This window comes from Hemitrygon akajei, chromosome 28, assembly GCF_048418815.1.
Source record: "Hemitrygon akajei chromosome 28, sHemAka1.3, whole genome shotgun sequence".
NCBI classification, from domain to species: Eukaryota; Metazoa; Chordata; class Chondrichthyes; order Myliobatiformes; family Dasyatidae; genus Hemitrygon; species Hemitrygon akajei.
This window is the reverse complement of record NC_133151.1, coordinates 7072836-7096723: the sequence shown is the minus strand read 5'-3', so window position 1 is coordinate 7096723 and position 23888 is coordinate 7072836. Positions and strand designations below refer to the sequence as shown.

Sequence of the window (23888 nt, the reverse complement as noted above, 5' to 3'; positions counted from 1 at the left end):
CATTCCCCCTTCTCCACCCGTGATTCCCCTCTCCATTCCCCCTTCCCCCAACCGTGATTCCCCTCTCCCTTCCCCCTTTCCCCAACCGTGATTCCCCTCTCCCTTCCCCCTTCCCCAACCGTGATTCCCCTCTCCTTCCCCCTTCTCCAACCGTGATTCCCCTCTCCATTCCCCCTTCCCAACCGTGATTCCCCTCTCCCTTCCCCCTTCCCCAACCGTGATTCCCCCTCTCCATTCCCCCTTCCCCAACCGTGATTCCCCTCTCCATTCCCCTTCCCCAACCGTGATTCCCCTCTCCCTTCCCCCTTTCCCCAACCGTGATTCCCCTCTCCCTTCCCCTTCCCCAACCGTAATTCCCCTCTCCCTTCCCCTTTCCCCAACCGTGATTCCCCTCTCCATCCCCATTACCCAACCGTGATTTCTCTCTCCCTTCCCCATTACCCAACTGTGATTTCCCTCTCCCCCTTTTCCAACCGTGATTCCCTCCCTTCCCCCTTCTCCAACCGTGATTCCCTCTCCCTTCCCCCTTCTCCAACCGTGATTCCCCTCTCCCTTCCCCCTTTCCCAACTGTGATTCCCCTCTCCCTTCCCCTTCTCCAACCGTGATTCCCCTCCCTTCCCCCTTCTCCAACCGTGATTCCCTCTCACTTCCCCCTTCTCCACCCGTGATTCCCCTCTCCCTTCCCCCTTCCCCAAACCGTGATTCCCCTCTCCCTTCCCCCTTCTCCAACCGTGATTCCCCTCTCCCTTCTCCCTTCCCCAACCGTGATTCCCCTCTCCATTCCCCCTTCTCCACCCGTGATTCCCCTCTCCATTCCCCCTTTCCCAACCGTGATTCCCCTTCTCCCTTCCCCCTTCTCCAACCGTGATTCCCTTCCCCTTTCCCACCGTGATTCCCCTCTCCCTTCCCCCTTCTCCAACCGTCATTCCCTCTCCCTTCCCCCTTCTCCAACCGTGATTCCCCTCTCCCTTCCCCCTTCTCCAACCGTGATTCCCCTCTCCCTTCCCCCTTCCCCAACCGTGATTCCCCTCTCCCTTCCCCTTTCCCAACCTTCCCCTCTCCCTTCCCCCTTCTCCAACCGTGATTCCCTCTCCCTTCCCCCTTCCCCAACCGTGATTCCCCTCTCCCTTCCCCCTTTCCCAACCGTGATTCCCCTCTCCCTTCCCCCTTTCCAACCGTGATTCCCTCTCCCTTCCCCCTCTCCAACCGTGATTCCCTCTCCCTTCCCCCTTTCCCAACCGTGATTCCCCTCTCCCTTCCCCCTTCTCCAACCGTGATTCCCCTCTCCCTTCCCCCTTCTCCAACCGTGATTCCCCTCTCCCTTCCCCCTTCTCCAACCGTCATTCCCCTCTCCCTTCCCCCTTTTCCCAACCGTCATTCCCCTCTCCTAGCCTCTTCCCACCCTGTCCACAATAGAGACCCAGATCAGAATCAGATTGTTCATCACTCACGTATGTAACAAAATCTGGATTTTTTTTTTGCAGCAGTCGCTGTACAGAACAATGCGAAACTCTTTAGCACCTTTGTTATAAGTATACCGATCGCCCGTTGACGATTTCTCTCGTCTCTCTGCAGCTGGACATCAGCGAGGTACAGATCGAGATCTGCCCTGAGCCCAGTGCCAAGCTGGCATCGCCCGGGCAGGACAGGGAACAGCTGGGCCTGGAGCATCGCGGAGGTATGCCTAACACCCAAGATCACGGTGAAATGCGCTGTTAGCGTCCACGATCCAAACGCGCTTGCCGCCCCGTTTCTAGCGCCAGCGAATCGTGCGCACGACTGACCAATCCTCAGCCGTACACCTGTGAAAAATATCCACACGCAGCACGCGGAGGAGAGGGGTGGGACGGGGGCCGGGGGGCTGTGACTGGCAGAGGTAATGACTCACTCTCTCCCGGTGCAGAGCTGAAGCGGCAGAAGTCCACGCAGGAGGAGCAATCCTGTGGGAAGGAAAACGTTCGGAGGTCAAGCCCGAAGACGACACCCTGGTACGGGACTTTCCCATGGCTTCCACCCAACACTGAGTCAGTCCGATGTCGGTACTGGTGGGGACGGGTCTGTCACTGTGTAACACCGGGGTTCGGTACCGGTGGGGACGGGTCTGTCACTGTGTAACACCGGGTACGGTACCGGTGGGGACGGGTCCGTCACTGTGTAACACCGGGGTACGGTACCGGTGGGGACGGGTCCGTCACTGTGTGACACCGGGGTACGGTACCGGTGGGGACGGGTCCGTCACTGTGTGACACCGGGGTACGGTACCGGTGGGGACGGGTCCGTCACTGTGTGACACCGGGGTACGGTTACCGGTGGGGACGGGTCTGTCACTGTGTGACACCGGGGTACGGTACCGGTGGGGACGGGTCCCGTCACTGTGTAACACCGGGGTACGGTACCAGCGGGGACGGGTCCGTCACTGTATAACACCGGGGTACGGTACCGGTGGGGACGGGTCCGTCACTGTGTGACGCCGGGGGTACGGTACCGGCGGGGACGGGTCTGTCACTGTGTAACACCGGGGTACGGTACCGGTGGGGACGGGTCCGTCACTGTGTGACGCCGGGGTACGGTACCGGTGGGGACGGGTCTGTCACTGTGTAACACCGGGGGTACGGTACCGGTGGGGACGGGTCTGTCACTGTGCGACACCGGGTACGGTACCGGTGGGGATGGGTCTGTCACTGTGTGACACCGGGGTACGGTACCGGCGGGGACGGGTCTGTCACTGTGCGACACCGGGGTACGGTACCGGTGGGGACGGGTCCGTCACTGTGTAACACCGGGGTACGGTACCGGTGGGGACGGGTCCGTCACTGTATAACAACCGGGGTACGGTACCGGTGGGGACGGGTCTGTCACTGTGTGACACCAGGGTACGGTACCGGTGGGGACGGGTCCGTCACTGTGTGACACCGGGGTACGGTACCGGCGGGGACGGGTCTGTCACTGTATAACACCGGGGTACGGTACCGGTGGGGACGGGTCTGTCCACTGTGTAACACCGGGGTACGGTACCTGGCGGGGACGGGTCTATCACTGTGTGACACCGGGGTACGGTACCGGTGGGGACGGGTCCGTTGCTGTGCGACACCGGGGTACGGTACCGGGTGGGGACGGGTCCGTCGCTGTGTAATTCGTTCTAACGGGGAGCTATCCTCGTCCCCAGCGGTTCCGAGACACGAGTCAGTACGTGCTGGGTGAGCTGAGCGCCCTGGAGAGCGAACAGAAGCAGATCGACTCCCGGGCGGCCGTGGTCGAGAAAGCAGCTGCGGCACCTGATTGATTACGGTGAGTGAACCGTCGAACCTGGGGGAGTGGGGAGAGATTACTCGTTGCCCGGATCCCGCCCCACACAGTCCCAATCACCTCCTACCCATAGTTTACAATATGGTTTACAATATCAAGAGGCCGTTTAGTCACACGCGCCGTCGGATGTAGAAGGAACCGGACCGCTCGGGGGTTAGCCGATCGCAGTTCAGACATCAAACCGTACAGCGAGGTGCATTGTTCAGCACACCCAAGGAGGTTCTCGCGTGAGTGACACCACGCAAGTCCGGACGATGGATGGAACTCGGGACTATGTGGCACAGGCTCTACCCGCAGTGCTGCCCCTAGAGAGGCAGGAGGGTCTCGCCGTGAGTTTGTCCTGGGAGCTGGTTGCTAAACTTGGCGGGGCTCTCACTGCGTTTGAGGCTGTCTGCCTGCGTCTCCGCGTCCAGACGTCCCCCTCACCGGGCGATGCCTTCGTCCCTCCCGGCGCGTCGCGGCAGCCTCGGTATGGCGCTCTCTGACCTCAGGTCCGCACGGGATGGAAGAGGAGCAGCCTGATCCAGGAGTGGTTCGTCCTGGTGAACAAGAAGAACGCTCTGATTCGGAGACAGGACCTACTGCAGCTGCTGTGAGTGTTCCACATCCTGAAGCTGGCTTGGGAGCTGGGCTGGTGCGAGAGGCCACAGTGTGAGCCCAAACTGTGCCACTCATCCCTCTACTCGTCCCCATCACACTCTCCCGGGGTCAGACACAGAGTGAAACTCCCTCCACACCGTCCCCATCACACACTTCCGGGGTCAGACACAGAGTGAAACTCCCTCCACACACTCCCGGGGTCAGACACAGAGTGAAACTCCCTCTACCCCATCCCATCACACTCTCCCGGGGTCAGACACAGAGTGAAGCCTCCCTCCACACCGTCCCATCACACACTCCTGGGGTCAGACACAGTGAAACTCCCTCCACACCGTCCCATCACACACTCCCGGGTCAGACACAGAGTGAATCTCCCTCCACACCGTCCCATCACACACTCCCGGGGTCAGACACAGAGTGAAGCTCCCTCCACACCGTCCATCACACACTCCAGGGGTCAGACACAGAATGAAGCTCCCTCCACACCGTCCCATCACACACTCCCGGGGTCAGACACAGAGTGAAACTCCCTCCACATACTCCCGGGGTCAGACACAGAGTGAAACTCCCTCTACCCCCATCCCATCACACTCCTCCCGGGGTCAGACACAGAGTGAAGCTCCCTCCACACCGTCCCATCACACACTCCCGGGGTCAGACACAGTGAAACTCCCTCCGCACCGTCCCATCACACACTCCCGGGGTCAGACACAGAGTGAATCTCCCTCCACACCGTCCCATCACACACTCCCGGGGTCAGACACAGAGTGAATCTCCCTGCACACCATCCCATCACACACTCCCGGGGTCAGACACAGAGTGAATCTCCCTGCACACCGTCCCATCACATACTCCCGGGGTCAGACACAGAGTGAATTCTGGCTTCTCCACACGTCTGTAAACCCCCACCCAGGATCGCTGCCTCTTGTTTTGCAAGTTGAAGGTGCCACCATCGAGTTAGGAGCAGGCAGATTTGTGTGGCAGGGTTGTGATGTGTATGGAGTCTGACCTGGACTCTCTCTGTCTCGGTAGAGAGGAGGAACAGGATCTGGAACGGAGGTTCGAGTTGCTGAACAGGGAGCTACGCGCTATGTTGGCGATTGAAGGTAACTGGTGCGATTCCACGTCCTCGGCATTGAGACCCGAGCGAAGGAAGCAGCTGCCGATTCCTTAGTTGCGTTCGGCCCGACCTGCTGATTGGTTGCTCCCTCTTTGCCCCGCAGCTGTACCTTGTGAAACCCTGCTGGTTTCCAGGTGTGTCTCGCGAAGATTCTCTCTCAGACCCGCCCCAAACCCCAGTCTGTTTGGATGCTGTGTAATCCGCTACCCTGTTATAAATTAGTGCCATGAATTAACAGGCTGCGTACAATTAAAGGAATTAATGAACCTTAACTGAACGAAAAGAAGAGGGCCCATTCTAGCTAAACAGTCAAAGGTGGAGCTGACCTTGAACGTCTCTGTCAGTCACGAACAAATGGGTCTCCCAGCGGGTTGTATCCTGCGACCGGTTCTCCCCAGCGTCTTCGCTCTTCACCTCCCGTCTCAAGCCCAACCTTGTTGTCCCCCGGCAGAGGAACCTCCCTTCAGCTCTCCCATCCGGATTGGACGGCAGACGTTTCCCCTCGTCGCGTCATTCCAACGATGACGCCAACAGGCTGAAAACAGGACAGACTGCTCGTACAGAACTGCCAAAATAAAATACGTACAGCATTACAGTGAAAATACGAACCCGGCCATTGCACTTGGGTTTTTGGAAGTGGGGGGAGCTTGTTAACTTTGCGGCAGTGAAAAAATAGCTGTGGTTACAGTAAGTATTGTATATTAAGTAGTTGAACAAGTAGTGCAAAAACAGAAATAATTTAAAGTATTGGGGTAGTGTTCACGGGTTCAATGTCCATTCAGGAATCGGATGGCAGAGGGGAAGAAGCTGTCCCTGAATCACTGAGTGTGTGTCTTCAGGCTCCTGTACCTCCTCCCTGATGGCAGAGGGAAAGAAGCTGTTCCTGAATCGTTGAGTGTGTGCCTTCAGGCTCCTGTACCTCCTCCCTGATGGCAGAGGGGAAGAAGCTGTTCCTGAATCGCTGAGTGTGTGCCTTCAGGCTCCTGTACCTCCTTCCTGATGGTAGAGGGGAAGAAGCTGTTCCTGAATCGCTGAGTGTGTGTCTTCAGGCTCCTGTACCTCCTCCCTGATGGCAGAGGGGAAGAAGCTGTTCCTGAATCGCTGAGTGTGTGTCTTCAGGCTCCTGTACCTCCTCCCTGATGGCAGAGGGGAAGAAGCTGTTCCTGAATCGTTGAGTGTGTGTCTTCAGGCTCCTGTACCTCCTCCCTGATGGCAGAGGGGAAGAAGCTGTTCCTGAATCGTTGAGTGTGTGTCTTCAGGCTCCTGTACCTCCTTCCTGATGGCAGAGGGGAAGAAGCTGTTCCTGAATCGTTGAGTGTGTGTCTTCAGGCTCCTGTACCTCCTTCCTGATGGCAGAGGGGAAGAAGCTGTTCCTGAATCGCTGAGTGTGTGTCTTCAGGCTCCTGTACCTCCTTCCTGATGGCAGAGGGGAAGAAGCTGTTCCTGAATCGTTGAGTGTGTGTCTTCAGGCTCCTGTACCTCCTTCCTGATGGCAGAGGGGAAGAAGCTGTTCCTGAATCGTTGAGTGTGTGTCTTCAGGCTCCTGTACCTCCTTCCTGATGGCAGAGGGGAAGAAGCTGTTCCTGAATCGTTGAGTGTGTGTCTTCAGGCTCCTGTACCTCCTTCCTGATGGCAGAGGGGAAGAAGCTGTTCCTGAATCGCTGAGTGTGTGTCTTCAGGCTCCTGTACCTCCTTCCTGATGGCAGAGGGGAAGAAGCTGTTCCTGAATCGTTGAGTGTGTGTCTTCAGGCTCCTGTACCTCCTTCCTGATGGCAGAGGGGAAGAAGCTGTTCCTGAATCGCTGAGTGTGTGTCTTCAGGCTCATGTACCTCCTTCCTGATGGCAGAGGGGAAGAAGCTGTTCCTGAATCGTTGAGTGTGTGTCTTCAGGCTCCTGTTCCTCCTCCCTGATGGCAGAGGGGAAGAAGCTGTCCCTGAATCACTGAGTGTGTGTCTTCAGGCTCCTGTACCTCCTCCCTGATGGCAGAGGGAAAGAAGCTGTTCCTGAATCGTTGAGTGTGTGCCTTCAGGCTCCTGTACCTCCTCCCTGATGGCAGAGGGGAAGAAGCTGTTCCTGAATCGCTGAGTGTGTGCCTTCAGGCTCCTGTACCTCCTTCCTGATGGCAGAGGGGAAGAAGCTGTTCCTGAATCGCTGAGTGTGTGTCTTCAGGCTCCTGTACCTCCTCCCTGATGGCAGAGGGGAAGAAGCTGTTCCTGAATCGCTGAGTGTGTGTCTTCAGGCTCCTGTACCTCCTCCCTGATGGCAGAGGGGAAGAAGCTGTTCCTGAATCGTTGAGTGTGTGTCTTCAGGCTCCTGTACCTCCTCCCTGATGGCAGAGGGGAAGAAGCTGTTCCTGAATCGTTGAGTGTGTGTCTTCAGGCTCCTGTACCTCCTTCCTGATGGCAGAGGGGAAGAAGCTGTTCCTGAATCGTTGAGTGTGTGTCTTCAGGCTCCTGTACCTCCTTCCTGATGGCAGAGGGGAAGAAGCTGTTCCTGAATCGCTGAGTGTGTGTCTTCAGGCTCCTGTACCTCCTTCCTGATGGCAGAGGGGAAGAAGCTGTTCCTGAATCGTTGAGTGTGTGTCTTCAGGCTCCTGTTCCTCCTCCCTGATGGCAGAGGGGAAGAAGCTGTTCCTGAATCGTTGAGTGTGTGTCTTCAGGCTCCTGTTCCTCCTCCCTGATGGCAGAGGGGAAGAAGCTGTTCCTGAATCGTTGAGTGTGTGTCTTCAGGCTCCTGTACCTCCTCCCTGATGGTAGCAATGAGAAGTGGGCATGTCCTGGGTGGTGGGGGTCCTTAGTGATGGACGCCGACCGCTGCTTTGTTGTGATGGGGGCTGGTGCCTGTCTTGGAGCTGACAAATTTTCCTCCGGGCGCTCCAGTTTCGTTCCACCTTCCAAAAACGTACGGGTTATTCATTTATCTCAAGATGCGGCGTGGAGTGGCCCAATGAGCCACACAGCAGCACTCCCGCTTAATGCCAGTCTGCAGCACGTAGCAGTTACAGTGCAGGCGGCCCGAGCTCAAATCCCGCCGCTGCCTGTGAGGAGTTTGTACATCCTCTCCCACGCCCGCGTGGGTGACCACCAGCTGTTCCAGTTTCCTCCCACAGTCCAAGGACCGAATGCTTCGTCTCCCCCTTCCTCTCGTTCATCTCTTCTGGGACTATTTCACGCTTTCTCGTTCTCCATCCCATTCCTCAGACTGGAAGAAGACCGACGCCCAGCAGCGGAGGGAGCACCTGTTGCTCGAGGAGCTGATCACCCTGGTCAACCAGCGGGACTCCCTCGTCCGGGATCTGGATGCGAAGGAGAGATTGTAAGTGGGCCGGGATTCTTGAAGCCCATGAGCAAGTGGGGTTCTCTTGTTATGCATGAAGTGTGGGTGTTGGCATCATGGAGAGAGGGCAGGAGAATGGGGTCGAGGGGGATAATAAATCAGCCTTGATTGAAGAGAATAGCAGACTTGATGGGCTGAATGGCCGCATTCTGCTCTGGTCACTGAGTTCCATTTGGTTGACTGGAAAATTTTTGTTTTGCATGCAATGCACGCAGATCCTCTCAAAACACCAAGTACAAAAAGGGGAAAGGAATGCAGGATAGAGTGTTACAGTTACAGTCTCCAGAGAGGAGTGGACTTGATTACGTTGGCCGCTTTCCCGGGGCAGTGGGAAGGGTCGGCGGAGAGGAGGCTGGCTTGCGCAACAGGCTGGGCTGTGCCCTCAACTGGGGACTGGTCCTGCTGTCGCTGGCCGACGGTCTGACATTTGTGGGACACGACGCGAAGCTCACTGCGGCCCTGGGCAGAGTCGTGGCCGTATCGGGCTGTGGCACGCCCGGCTGTAATGCACCTGTAGAAAATAAGCTGGGGTTCGACAGGGGCGCGCCAGCTCTTGTTCGCCTTCTGAGCACCGCCGTGCTTTCTTGTCAAGGTCCAACTTCACGATACTTGGTAGTGTGGAGGAGCAGAGGGATCTGGGGGTACGTGCCCACACATCCCTGAAAGTTGCCTCACAGGTAGATAGGATAGTCAAGAAAGCTTATGCTTTCTTTAAGTCGAGGGATAGAGTTTAAGAGTCGTGGGATAATGATGCAGCTCTATAAAACTCTGGTTAGGCCACACTTGGACTACTGTGTCCAGTTCTGGTTGCTTCACTGTAGGAAGGATGTGGAAGCACTGGAAAGGGTACAGAGGAGATTTACCAGGGTGCTGCCTGGTTTAGAGAGTATGCATTATGATCAGAGATTAAGGGAGCTAGGGCTTTACTCTTTGGAGAGAAGGAGGATGAGAGGAGACATGATAGAGGTGTACAGGATATTAAGAGGAATAGATAGAGTGGACAGCCAGCGCCTCTTCCCCAGGGCACCACTGCTCAGTACAAGAGGACATGGCTTTAAGGTAAGGGGAGGGAAGTTCAAGGGGGATATTAGAGGAAGGTCTTTCACTCAGAGAGTGGTTGGTGCGTGGAATGCACTGTCTGAATCAGTGGTGGAGGTAGATACACTAGTGAAATTTAAGAGACTACTAGACAGGTATATGGAGGAATTTAAGGTGGAGGGTTATATGGGGGGCAGGGTTTATTGTCCTGTGATGTACGACCCTGAGCTTCACTGTCAGGCGGGCATACTCAATAAACCCACAACACAGTAACAGCCATGACAGAATCAATGGAAGACTTGGGCGTTCAGCCAGTGTGTGGATGCTTAAGAAGAATTAATAATAGTAAGGCAGATGAAATATGGAGAACTCGGGATGAAGAGTGAGGGGTGGTGACGGGCTCTGTGGTGTGGTGTCGCGGTTGCGAGCTGAGGCCTGTTTGTGATTTATTTTCAGCGCGGAGGAGGAGGACGCTCGGCTGGAACGGGGTCTGGAGCACCAGCGGAAGAGGCTCAGCCGGCGGGAGAAGTGCGTGGTGAACTGAACGGGGGCGGGGAGTGTCCCGGGAGGGACGGGACGAGCCCACCCACGACCGAGGGGAGACGCTTGCCGTTGCTTCGCGTGGCTGGGGGTGGCGCCCCCCCCCCACACACACACACACACACACAAACCCCTATCCCCGTCGGCGCTGGGAATACCTGTGTCTGTGGACATCAACGAGGCTGTGGAAAGCAGCGTCCGCCTCTGTGCCGTGGACGACAATCCCTCCTCAGGACTTTGAAGTGAATTTTGTGCTGCTGTTGGCTCCCGTTACCCCTGAGGAAAAGACAGAGGTGGATAACCTTGCACCAGCACCCCCCCCCCCCCCCCATCCCCCAGGCAGTGTTGGGGGGAGGTGACGATCGTGGGATCCCGGATCCCACCAGCCCTGCACTCTCCCTTCACCCGCCCTGGCCCTCCCGGTCTGAGACCCCGAGGACAGCGGGCAGCCGATAACCAGACTGCTCTCCGCCCGTCCCCCGAGTGCTGGATCTACCTCAGTGCCTCTGTCCTCGAGTATCTACTCGTCCCCACTTCCGATGGACTGGGTGATGGAACCGTCTGGGGGTGACGGTCAAATCCGCAGATTTATCAGCCCCAGTGGGGTGGGAGCTCGGTCACCACTTACTCTGTGAGGGTCGAGCGTTGGCTGCCAGCGGGGTTGGGGGAGGGGGAAGGTACCAGGATGAAGAACCGAAAGCTGGGTTCGGGGGGAGGGGGGGCGGGGGGGTGCGGTGAGGCCAGGGGAACTGGAGGAGGGAGCTCCTTCACACCCCCCCCCCCCCAGGTGCAAGAACGGAACGAGCTGCCAGAGGAAGCGGCGGGGGCAGGTTAGGTTTAAAAAGTTCAGATAGGTATATGAGTGGGACGTGGTCCGCCTGCAGGCAGAATCACGGTCACGCACTGACGCGATGGGCCGAAGGGTCTCGTTCTGTACTGTGGTGCGCTGTAACTGTGGCAGAGGGAGCATGTGGGGTCAAGAGCAAGGACAGTCACGTTCATTTGTCCTGCTCACCACTTTTCCCTGTCCCCTCCGCTCTGCGGGTACACACGATCGATGGGTTGATCGGCGGCTGTGAACTGCACCCCCCCCCCCCCCCCAGCACATGGGTGGAGTGTGGACTCTGGGGGGGGGTTCGGGGAAGTCTGTGAGGAGAACCCCTCAGGTCTAACGATGATCAGCATAGGGCCAGTGTGCCAAAGGGCCTCTCTCACTGCTGTACCCCTTCGTTCAACTCCCTCACTGATGAAGCTCCGTCTCTGGGACTGAGGGTGAAGGGTCCTCTGGAAAACACCAGATCGCCAGCTGCAGAGTCAGGCCAACTATCCCGCTCGTCACGGGGTGGGGGCAAAGGAGGGGATTTAAATCCTGCTCCTTTTCCCCTCCCTGGCATTGCGGGGTGAAAGCACTCCAGCCGGACACGGATAGAGACGAGTCCCGCTGCCGTACGAGGGGTGGCCGTTTCCGGAATGGAGGACGGGAAGATCTCCCTGAGCCCAAGCGGCTTGTCGGCAAGTGGCGGGCCTGGACTTTGCTTGGAATCTGTTCCATCTTTTGTTGTTGTTGCTGCACTATTTATGATCTGCTGTTTGGAATTAAATGCCATACCAAAGAAAGCCACTGCCTACCGGGTCGATCTTTGCCTCGGCCGTAACATTAACCGTTGTCGAATCACCGACGTCTGGCCTTCGCTGTTGGATCGGAGGTCCAGAGTGAGGTGGAAATCCTGTGGTTATAACGGACCAAATAAAGGGAAGGGTTAGGGTAGGACTTGTCAGGGAACTCAGCCGCCCCTAATGTAAGCTGTTCACTCTGTGGCATGTTTTTTTAACGGAAAACTGGTATCGAACCGATCAGAGAATCGCCGTAGCGTAGAGATCAGCGTTGCACTATTCCAGTGTACCATGTAAAATTCTGCTTTCTCCACTTTTTCAAGTTTCCTCCCACAGAGGAGAGGCTGTGTCGAACGGTGTCGAGAACTGTACGGTCAAAAGCACTTGGGTAGAAGAAAGGAAAGGGTTGGCTGTTTTCCAAATGGAGAGAAAATACAAAGCACTGAGGTGCAAAGGGACTTGGGAGCCCTTGGGCAGGATTCCCCAAAAGTTACTCTGCAGGTTGAGTCGGTGGTTAATGTTCATTTCAAGAGGACTAGAATATAAAAGCAAGGATGTGGTGTTGAGACTTTACAAAGCACGGGTGACATCTCACTTGTTTGGGTCCCTTATCTTAAAGGATGTGCTGAAACTGGAGAGGGTTCAGAGAAGGTTCATGAAAATGATTCCAGGTTTGAACGGCTTCTCATATGAAGACCGTTTGCTGGCTCTGGGCCTGTATTCAAGTCGTCAAGTCAAGTCACCTTTTATTGTCATTTCGACCGAAACTGCTGGTACAGTACACAGTAAAAACGAGACAACATTTTTCAGGACCATGGTGTTACATGAAACAGTGCAAAAACTAGACTGAACTACATAAAAAAACAACATAAAGAAAAACTACACTAGACTACAGACCTACCCAGGACTGCATAAAATGCACAAAACAGTGCAGGCATTACAATAAATAATAAACAGGACAATAGGACAGTAAGGTGTAAGTCCAGGCTCAGGTGCCTTTTCAGGTGCTCAAGCTACAGATGGCAGGAGGGAGAAGAGTTTGTATGAGGGGTGTGTGGGGTCCTTCATAATGCTGTTTGCTTTGCGGGTGCAGCGTGTGGTGTAAATGTCTGTAATGGTGGGAAGAGAGACCCCGATGACCTTCTCAGCTGACCTCACTATCCGCTGCAGGGTCTTGCAATCCGAGGTGGTGCAATTTCCGAACCAGGCAGTGATGCAGCTGCTCAATACAACCCCTGTAGAATGTGATGAGGATGGGGGTGTGGGACATGGACTTTCCTCAGCCTTCGCAGAAAGTAGAGACGCTGCTGGGCTTTCTTTGCTATGGAGCTGGTGTTGAGGGACCAGGTGAGATTCTCCATCAGGTGAACAGCAAGAAATTTGGTGCTCTTAAATATCTCTGGCCATGCACTTTGGTTGAAGAAATGAAAGGCTTGACTTTTTTCTAAGTAGAGAAAAAAATACAAAAATCTGAGGTGCAAAGGGACTTTGAAGTCCTTGTGCAGGATTCTCTAAAGGTCAGTTTGCAGGCTGAGCCTGTGGTGGGGAAGGCAAATGCAATGTTAGCATTCATTTCAAGAGGACTAGAATATAAGAGCAAGGATGTGACGTTGAGACATTATAAAGCACTGGTGAGGCCTCCCTTGGAGTGTTGTGAGCAGGTTTGGGCCCCTTAGAAAGGATGTGCTGACACTGGAGACGGTTCAAAGGAGGTTCACAAAAATGATGCCAGGAATGAACGGCTTCTCATATGAAGAGCATTTGCTGGCTCTGGGCCTCCTATCCAATGCCTTTCAAGGGTTGAGGGCCTGAGTTCAAGGGAGAGACTCAGAGTCATGGAACACTAAAGCACAGAAACAGGCCCTTCGACCTGTCTAGTCCTTGGCAGACCGTTACTCTGCAGGGTCCCATCGACCTGCTCCGGGACCGTGGTCCTCCACGCCCTCCCTTCCCATCCGCCTGGTGGCACCACGTCCCTGCAATGCCGCCAGCATATACACCTCTCATCCTCCGTCACTCCAAGGAGAAAAGGCCGAGTTCACTCAACCTATTCTCATAAGGCATGCTCCCCAATCCAGGCAACATCCTTGTAAATCCCCTCTGCACCCTTTCTATGGTTTCCACGTCCTTCCTGTAGTGAGGCAACCAGAACTGAGCACAGTACTCCAAGTGGGGTCTGACTGGGGTCCTATATAGCTGCAACATTACCTCTCAGCTCCTAAACTCAATCCCACGATTGATGAAGGCCAATACACCGTACACCTTCTTAACCACAGAGTCAACCTGCACAGCAGCTTTGAGCATCTAGCACAGACTCAATGGGCCGAAGGGATGGCCAATGATCTTATTTCAGAAGCCAGAAGCATGAAAGTGAAGGAACTGAGATCCGGAGCAAAAGATAATGATAAGCTGCTGGACGAGCTCAGAAGCTGAAGATGGCCGGATGTAGGGGCTTCACCTGAAATCTCCGCAGATAACACACACACACAAAGTGCCGGGGGATCGCAGGTAGCATCCGTGGAAAGGAATAAAGAGGAAAGGGGACAGAAGCCGGAATAATAAGGTGTAGGTGGAGGGGAGTACAACTGGGCAGGTGACAAGTGAGGTGAGGAGGGAAGGAGTATGGCTGGGAGGTGATTGGTGGAAAAGACAAAGGGCTGAAGAAGAAGGAATCTGATAGGTGTGAGGAGAGTGGGCCGTGGGAGAAGGAGCGCCAGAGAGGGTGGGGGAAAGAAAAAGTTAAAGGGCAAGAGGGGAGAGAAATTACCGGAAGCTGGAGAAATTGACATTCATGCTTTAAGTTGGAGGTGACCCAAATGGAACAAGAGTTGCTGCTCCTCCAGCCCGAGGGAGGTCTCATCGTGGCCGGTGACCAACATGGCAGAATGGGAATGGGCAGTGGAATTAAAGTGGTCGGTCATTAGGAAACCCTCCCTCTTGCAGACAGAGTGAAGGTGCTGGACGTTGCTCCAGTTACCCCCCCCCCCCAAGGTAAATTGGTTTATTATTGCCATGCAGTGGAAAAACTTTGTTTTGTACATTATCCATACTGATAATTTCTTCACACCAGTACCCTGAGGGCATTCGGGGTGGGGGGTTACTACCTCAACGTCAACCAATCAATAGAATTCAGAATAAAGTCTAACAACTACAGAGAAAGTTCAATGTTATATAATAAATATTAATTTCGACAGTGATCAGCCTTCAGACCTGAATGCGGATTGCAGGTTAAATTTAAAATGCAGCTCGGGAGAGTTCATTTCCAGATCAGGAAATGCCCAAGTGACTGATGTATGTCTGCATATGCATGAATGCGATCAACCCCCACGGCACGAATACAACTCAGAGACAACAGCACTTAGAGTAAATTGCAGACCAGGAGACGGGCAACTGGCTGAGGTGTCTGCATGTGCATGGATGCATTCGACACCCCATTTCCGAATAAGACCCAGAGACCACAGTGATCAACGTTCATTCTGGGTGCATTGACGGGAAGACTCAGGAATTTGAGAATTACACGCAACTCAAAAGAAGCTTTATGAGGGCATTGTAACCATAGAAACTGTCCTGTTACCTTTGTTCTTTAATGTATAAAAATGTGCTGTAATGTGGGATATCTCCCTCTCTTCCCTCCCTCTCTCTCCCTCTCTCCCCTCCCTCTCTCTCCCTCTCTCCCCTCCCTCTCCTTCCTCCAAAGACTGTCTGCGTCTTTGATGTATTCATCCCCAATAGAGACTTTTATATCTAGCAGGTGCGGTGGGTTCATTCACAGCCATGACGATAGAAATCGATTGGAAAAACTCAGCATGCCGGGCAGCAGCCGTGGTAAGAGAATCAGCGAGTGTCATGTAGCCCTCGTGTATTGCTTTCTATCGGCCAGCTGTGAGACTGGGGTTCGATTCCCGCGACTGCCTGGCAAGCAACTTATACTTTCTCCGTCTGAGAATGTGGGCTTCCTATGAATGCTCCAATCTCCTCCCACGTTCCGAAGGTGTACGGGTCAGTGTTCGTGGGCGTGCCAGAAGCATGGTGCCCCCACAGCACAATCCTCGCTGATTTGGCTTGACACCAAATGATAACATTTCTCTGTGCGTTTCACGTGGGTGTAATGAATAAAGCTCATCTTTAATGTCAAGGGTTTCAAAGGTACGGTTAATGTCAGAGAAATGTATACAATATACATCCTGAAATTCTTTTTCTTTGCAAGCATCCATGAAAACAGAGTGCCCCAAGGAACGAGCGACAGTTAAATGTCACCAAGGTCCCCCCCAGCTCCCCTACCTCCCTCACGTAAGCAGCAGCGAGTGACAATCCCCCCCCCCATGGCAAAAAAAACTTTGGTACCCGTCACTGAGCACTCAAGCAGCAGTAAAGATATGTAGTTACCCCAAAGACTACATTGTTCACCCAGCGTTCAACATACCACAGGTGTCTCCATTTCACTCCGAGAGCGGAGACATACAAACAACTCGCTGGTTTACGATGTTAGAAGTCTGCCACTTCGCTTTTTCTGAGCTCCATGCCCAAAGATCTCGAGTCTCTGGACACACAGCCGTAGATACCGACTCCCCCCTGACGACACACGGGTCTCCTGCCGTGACACCGGCCCTCAGTCGGCCCGTCTCCACCATTCACTATTCAACTCCTACCCTGGTGTGATTTCCTGAAGATCAAGGATCAGCTTTACTCACCATACACATTTACATGTATGATTAGGAATTTGCTGTGTTGGTTCAATATACAAAAGAAAAAAAACGCCAATATTCAATTATTCTAAAGAAAAAAATTGTATACAGATAAAGTTTGGTTTGGTTTGCAGGTGCAGCAGGCAAATGGGATGTCGGCCTTCATTGCTGGAGGGATTGAATTCAAGAGCAGGGAGGTCCTGCTGCGACTGTACAGGGTACTGGTGAGACCGCACCTGGAGTACTGTGTGCAGTTCTGGTCTCCATACTCGAGGAAGGATAGACTGGCTTTGGAGACGGTGCAGAGGAGGTTCACCAGGTTGATTCCAGAGATGAGGGGGGTTAGACTATGAGGAGAGATTGAGTCACCTGGGACTGTACTCACTGGAATTCAGAAGGATGAGAGGATATCTTATAGAAAAATATAATATCATGAAAGGGATAGATAAGATAGAGGCAGGAAAGTTGTTTCCACTGGTAGGTGAGACTAAAACTAGGGGACAGAGCCTCGAGATTCGGGGGAGTAAATTTGGGACGGAGATGAGGAGGAACTGCTTTTCCCAGAGAGTGGGGAATCTGTGGAATTCCAATGAAGCAGTAGAGGCTCCCTCAGTAAATATATTAAAGACAGGGTTGGATAGATTTTTGCAGAGTAGGGGAATTGGGGGTGATGGGGAAAAGGCAGGTCAGTGGAGATGAGTCCGTGGCCAGATCAGCCATGATCTTATTGAATGGCGGGGCAGGCTCGACGGGCCGGACGGCCGACTCCTGCTCCTACTTCTTGTGTTCTTGTGAAAAGTTAGTTTAAAGTACAGATACAGAATAAAATGTATACATTCCAGCAGATGTTTACAACATAAACAGCATTATACACAGTGGTTTACAATGCAGACACTGGGGCAGTGTTGGATTAACTGGAGTGGTTGATCGGATTAATTGCCTGGGGGAGGAAATTTATAAGATGCTGTTACGATCTAGTTTTAATAGCAAAATGCAATATCTCACAAAGCACATATTATACCAATCTTCAACAGTTGGTTTTATTGCCAAGTTATGCGAGTAAAATTCAACTCCGATATTTGTCTTCTCCCGATAGCCACCAACTACAGAGAGACCAGACATCAACTCCCCCGCACGATAAAGAAAAATAAACAAATTTTCTAACCCCCCAAAAAAAGATCTATCCCTCCTCCCCACCCCCACAGGAAAAAAATAGCGATAATAGCAATGAATTTCTCCCCACCCCAGCAGAAAAAAAAATCAAGCGACAATAACAATCCCCGACCCCGCAGAAAACAGCAGCTCATCAAGATCCCCCTGCAATTTATCATAACCTTTTACACTATGTACAACTCCATCTGACATCGGTATCAACTATAAACTTACTAACTCTGCCTTACTCATTCATATTCCAATTCCAATAGATAAATTACAAACCAACCCTGACCTGCTGTGTATTTCCATCATATTTCAGATTACCTGATTTGTTTTTAACTTGCATTTAGTGGCGAGTGTTAGGACTGATTTCAGAACTCCGGGCAAATGGATTATAACAGCCTCTCACCTGGACCTAACCTAACCTGGTCCTGACATCTCGATGCAGCTATAAAGAAGGCAAGGCAGCGGCCATATTTCATGAGGAGTTTGGGTTTGTCACCCAAAACACTCGAAAACTTCTACGGCTGTATTGTGGAGAGCGTTCTGACTGGCTGCATCACCGTCTGGTATGGGGGGGGGGGGTGTTACTATGTAAGATTGAAGTAATTTGCAGAAACATAAAATTAGTCAGCTCCATCATGGGCACCAGCCTCCGTAGAATCCAAGACATCTTCACGGAGCGGTGCCTCGGAAGGGCGGCGTCCATCATTAAGGACCCCCATCACCCAGGACAGGCCCTCTTCTCATTCCCTGTCACCATCAGGGAGAAGGTACAGGAACCTGAAGACCCACACTCAACTATTCAAGAACAGCTTCTTCCCCTCTGCCATCCGATTCCTAAATAAACCTTGAACCGATTAACACTACCTCACTATATTTTTTTTATTTCTGGTTTTGCACGACTTGACAGATTATATATTTATATATTTACTGTAATTCGGCTTTTCTTCTCTATATTTATTTATCGTGTTAACAGATTTCATGACATGTGCCGGCGATAATAAGCCTGGTTCTGATCACTGCTCGCTGGAGAGCTCTCAGACAAAGCTGGTGAATGGGGTAAGGGCGAGGGGAAGTACAGGGGGCCAACAACGAGGCTGCAAAACCCCACCCACAGCCTCTGCAGGAGGGCACAAGGAAACGACCCACATCTGGAAAGGTGGTGTGTGGTCCCTTTAAATCCCAGCGAGGGGGCGGGGCCTAAACGGGCGGGTTCCGTTGTCAGGGGCGGAGCTAGTCGCCAGGGGGCGGGGTCAGCCACTCGGCGTCGCGGCGATGGTGAGTGCGTCTTCAGGCGGCCCTCACACGGTCCTAACGGAATGGCGGGGGTCCCGGTCGTGGCTGCGACCGAGCCGAGCCGGGCAAGAACTCGCTGACCAGCCGTCTGCAGCGAGACTGCTGACCGCGGTTTAGGCCCGAGGCTCTGGGGAGCGGGGAACGTCCCGTCGCTGGCATTTCGTCAGCTGTTTGGTCGCCCGGGACGTCAATCACCTCACCGAGGCCTGTGACCTACGTGTGATTGGAGGCTGGGAGATCCGGTTCTATTTTATGATTGGCTATTCTCTGCCCCCTCTTCGCGCAATTGGTTACTTTCTGTTCGACACCACTTGATTGTTGCCAACTGCCGCACGCTGAGCAATTTGTCCCCTGTGATTGGGCGCATGTGGTTTTGATTGGCTATGTACTGAATCAAGCCCCATGATTGGCCGAATGTCGCCCTCTGGTGTACGATTGGCTGCAAGTTGTACCAGACTTGGAAGAGCAGTAGGAGTCTGCATTTGCCCCCCCATCTCCCACCGTACTGGGCTTGAGGTGTACCCCTTCACTAAACCAAATCAGGAGTTTGCTGCTGGAGCTAGAGTTAGGGAAATGTGTTTCTTGATACTGCAACGCGAGTTAAATTCTACAAAACTGGCAAGCTTATCTGACCCATGTGACCCCAGCTGCTCAGTAAATTAAATAGTTGACTCTTTCAACAGTAACTTGAAAAATATATTAAACACACACCTGTTTAAACAATTCTGACTACAAATTCAGGAGATCATGCAGAACAGCTGAGTGATATGGATGAAAACAGGTCTAGAAGGCCACCATAACATTTTCAAGGAGAATCTAGCCCTCTTTAATGCTGCTGTGCGATTTCCCCAGATTATGCAGAGAAGAGTGGCAGCCATAAACGGACTGCTGAACCCTGAACCCAACCTATAACGTCCTCAGTCAGACGTCTGCCACAAAATGTGAGCAGTTGAGTCACAGAAACAGGCCCTTCAGCCCATCTAGCCCATGCCAAATCCACTTAAACCACCTACTCCCATCGACCTGCACCGGGACAACACCCCTACCATCCATGTACCTATCCAAACTTCTGTTAAGCATTGAAATCGAGCTTGCACGTACTCACTTGTGCTGGCATCTTGCTCCACACTCTCATGACCTCTTTGAGTGAAGAGATTTCCCTTCAGGTTCCCCATCAACATCTTACATTTTAGCCTTTAACCCATGGCCTCTGGTTGTAGTCCCACCCAACCTCAGTGGAAAAAGCCTGCTTGCATTTACCCTATCTATACCCCTCATGATTCTGTATACCTCTATCAAATCTCCTCTCAATCTTCTACATTCCAAGGAATACAGTCCTAACCTATTCAATCTTTCCTTATAACTCAGGACCTCCAGTCGTGGCAACATCCTTGTACATTTTCTCTGTACTCTGTCAACCTTGTTTACATCTTTCCTGTAGGTAGGTGACCAAAACTGCACTCAATACTCCCAACATCTTAAACAACTTCAACATAACGTCCCATCTCCTGTACTCAATACCTTGGCTTATGAAGGCCAATGTACCAAAAATTTGCTTTCTGTCGACCTGTGACGACACTTTCAATGAATTATGGACCTGTATTCCCAGATCCCTCTGTTCTACCACACTCCTCGGTGCCCTACCATTCACGATGTAGGACCTACCCTGGTCGGTCCCACCAAAGTGCAATATCTCACATTTGCCTACATTAAATTCCATCTGCCATTTTTCCAGCTGGTCCAGATCCCTCTGCAAGCCACGATAGCCTTCCTCACTGTCCACTACACCCCCAGTCTTGGTGACATCTGCAAATTTGCTGATCCAGTTAACCACATTATCATCCAGATCATAGATACAGATGACAAACAACAACAGACCCAGTACCAATCCCTGTGGCACTCCACTAGTCACAGGCCTCCAGTCAGAGAGGCAACACTCTACTACCACTCTCTGGCTTCTCCCACAAAGCCAATGTCTAATCCGATTTACTCCCTCACCCTGAATGCTGAGCGATTGAATCTTCTTGACCAGCCTCCCATGTGGGACCTTGTCAAATGCCTTGCTAAAGTCCACGTAGACAACATCCACTTTCCTCAAAATACTCTGTAAGTTTGGTTGGTCCTACCATGCACAAAGCCATGCTGACTATCCGTAATCAGTCCCTGTCAATCCAAACGCTTACATATCCGGTCCCTCAGAATACTTTCTAATAACTTTCCCACTACTGATGTCAGACTCACTTGCCCATAATTTCCCAGTCTACACTTCCAGCCCTTTTTAAACAGCGGAACCACATTGGCTGTCCTCCAATCCTCCGGTACCTCGCCAGTCACTAAGGGTGATTTAAATATCTCTGCCAGGGCCCTGGCTATGTGAAGTTAAGTCAAGTCACTTTTTATTGTCATTTCGACCATAACTGCTGGTACAGTACACAGTAAAAACAAGATGTTTATCATGACCATGGTTCTACATGAACAATACAAAAACTACACTGAACTACGTAAACCAACACAAAAACTACACTAGACTACAGACCTACCCAGGATGCATAAAGTACACAGAACAGTGCAGACATTACAATAAATAATAAACAAGACAATAGGCAGAGCAGAGGTCAGTAGGTTGGTAGCCTGATGGCTTGGGGGGAAAAGTCCGTTTCAGTACTCCCGCCGAGTATTTTGTTGCCACAGATGTAGTCCAATTTAATGTCCATTGGAGAGCAGAATGGATGGGAGGGCCGGCCGGCCGGCTAGGGCTAGCACGGACTCCTGCCCGCTCGCCTCGCTTCCGATTCCTCGCACACCGCTTACGCTGCCCCCACCTCCGGCCACCAGCATCAGGCAACTCTGAGGACTGCAGGCCCGATTCCCTCAGCAAGCCGAGGTCGCGCGATCTAACCAGATCTTCATGAAGGTTTGTTTTTGGGCGATCTCTGTATTGTAGCAGTATCTGGCGACGGGTGATAGTCGCTCTGTTATCCATTGCCCTAAACCCTAATTGTGCCTTAAATTAAAAAACTAAGTTAAAATAGCACCAGATCCAAAAGAGCACTGCTGCCGTGTGCCGCACTGCCTACACGATACCTGCACTTGCCTCCCGCAGGGTGCGAGGGAGTACGCTGCCAAGCCCACCCCCGCCCCCGCCCCCGCCCCCTGAGTTAGCCTAATCCCGGTACAATGACTAATTAACCTACCGGACAGAAGAAACTGGGGGAGAACGTACAAACTCCTTACAGGCAGCGGCAGGAATTGAACCCGGGTCGCCTGTACAGTGAAGCGTTGTGCTATTCTCCCAGCCTGCCTCGTCGTGGCCTTTGCATTTCCTCCATGCCCATGACATCCCGGTTTCCTCTTCTTTTTCTCTCTACGATCTCGACGTGCACAGCGGCAAGGGAAAGGTTTGTGGGCCCTTTGCCATGACTCGGCTTTCCTGCGTTCGTGACGCACAAAATGCGGTCTGATCTTCAGCAAGAGTGGAGAAACGCACTCTTGTAAGCTGATAGAAACCAATATTCAGTATCTTGTTAGGGGGAGTAGAGGGGTTGAATGGCCTGCGACAGAGGAGGTAAGTGGGGAGGCAGTGGTGAAGTGGGGTGAGTGCCGGAAGGTCGTGGAGGCGCAGGGGGAAAGCTCCTGGCTGCCGGGTCTCGCCGCCATGCTCAGCTTCTGACCCGCACATCCCTTTGCAGGCTGCGCCAGTGAAGGTGTCGGTGACGGGAGCCGCTGGGCGGGCCGCCTACTCCCTGCTGTACAGCATCGCCAATGGAGAGGTGTACGGGAGACAGCAGGCAAGTACAGCACAGCCAGTCCATCACCTCCGCCTCCCTCCCTCCATTCTCTCACTCTGCAGGGAGCCCACCCCAGCACAGGTACAGTCCGCCCCACCATTCAGCACATTTAGGCAAGTCAAGTTTATCGCATACCTGTACATATCCACAGGTTGGTTGTCCATCGTTTCCGACAATAACATTTGTCTGTGCGGCTCATCTGGGCAGAAACCCTATGCGGGAGGAGTTTTACAGCGAGAGAGCCGACATACAGGGGGGCAGTTCCACTCCCTCAGCCTCAAAAATCTCCATGCAGTGGTCCGGAGAATTTGTCACGGCTGGCGGGGGGGATGGTTGTGACGCCCTCTGCGCCTCGCTGCGCCCTTCACTCCCCACGAGCATCCATCTCTCTCTCTCTCTCTCTCTCTCTCTCCCCCCCCTCCCTCCCTACCCTCGCCTGGTGCAGCTCGCCCACCGGAGCAGTGCACCTGGGGGGGGGGGGGGGGCGTGCGCAAACAGTTACTTGGAGAGCTGGGAGACTGGTGGGGACCAAAGGTGGGCGAGTTTCCCCTGGGCGGAGCACGACAAACCCGCCACCAGAGGAGCTCCCCCTCCCTGGAAAATGTATGTAGGAATGAGACAAAGTTTCTGCGGACCAGGGTGTAAAGCACAGTACTACACATAACACACGCAAAACGCTGGACATCTATGGAAAGAAGTACAGTTGGCATTTCGGGCTGACACACTTCCGAAGGGTCTCAGCCCGAAACGTCAACTGAACTTCCTTCCATAGATGCTGCCCAGTCCGCTGAGTTCCTCCAGCGTTTTGTTCGTGTTGCTTGGACTCCAGCGTCTGCGGATTCTCTCTCGTTTGTGACACGACAGCTTACGAAGGTGAGGATAAAATCGGCAGAGGAAGCCCTCGTAAATAACAAACGAAAGTGCATAAGTTAAATATTGTCAGGTGCAGGACAGATTAACCAGCGGCACTTTGCAGGGAGGTCTCGTCGTCGTTGCTGACGCGGCGGACCGCTGTTCTGTCGTTTGCAAACTTTTGTCGTTCCCCCACAGCCTCCGCCATCCTCTCTTCTCACCACTACAGGTGGGCCTCAGGTCCCACACCACCAAGTTCAGGAACAATTATTACCCTCCATCCATCAGGCTCCTGAACCGGCGTGGATAACTTCACTCATCACAGTTCCAAACTGATTCTATGATCTACGGCTCACTTTTAAGAACTCTTTACAATTCAAGTTCTCAAACTCAGTTTTTCACTGTCAGACTGGCGTCTGTCAATCTTTGTACAGTACACACAACCCTGTAAAACTATCGGCAGCAATACAACATACCTAGAGTCTGGTTTTGCTGTTAACAAATCACTGTTATATTAGTAACTACGTAATATAGTAACTTAAACCGGGTAAATC

General features: G+C 53.0%; 1 protein-coding gene and 1 long non-coding RNA gene across 3 annotated transcripts in view; both read left to right on the top strand.

Moving 5' to 3' along the window:
• Positions 1 to 1536: 1536 nt before the first annotated feature.
• Positions 1537 to 11558, top strand: LOC140717646 (uncharacterized). The gene is made up of 7 exons (XR_012096580.1): positions 1537 to 1679; positions 1905 to 1989; positions 3168 to 3289; positions 3799 to 3899; positions 4940 to 5013; positions 8228 to 8342; positions 9858 to 11558. It is a non-coding gene; the product is annotated as an uncharacterized lncRNA (long non-coding RNA).
• Positions 11559 to 18630: 7072 nt separating this feature from the next.
• LOC140717645 (malate dehydrogenase, cytoplasmic-like) overlaps positions 18631 to 23888 on the top strand; it is a 59223-nt gene continuing 53965 nt past the window's right edge. Inside the window, exons 1-3 of one of the 2 annotated variants that reach the window (XM_073031256.1) lie at positions 18644 to 18676; positions 21386 to 21608; positions 22384 to 22482. In XM_073031256.1, coding sequence (XP_072887357.1) covers positions 21603 to 21608; positions 22384 to 22482 — 105 coding nt within the window. In that variant the 5' untranslated portion in view covers positions 18644 to 18676; positions 21386 to 21602. Of the gene's footprint in view, positions 18677 to 21385; positions 21609 to 22383; positions 22483 to 23888 lie in introns of both variants that reach the window. The other variant, XM_073031257.1, reaches the window with a different exon arrangement.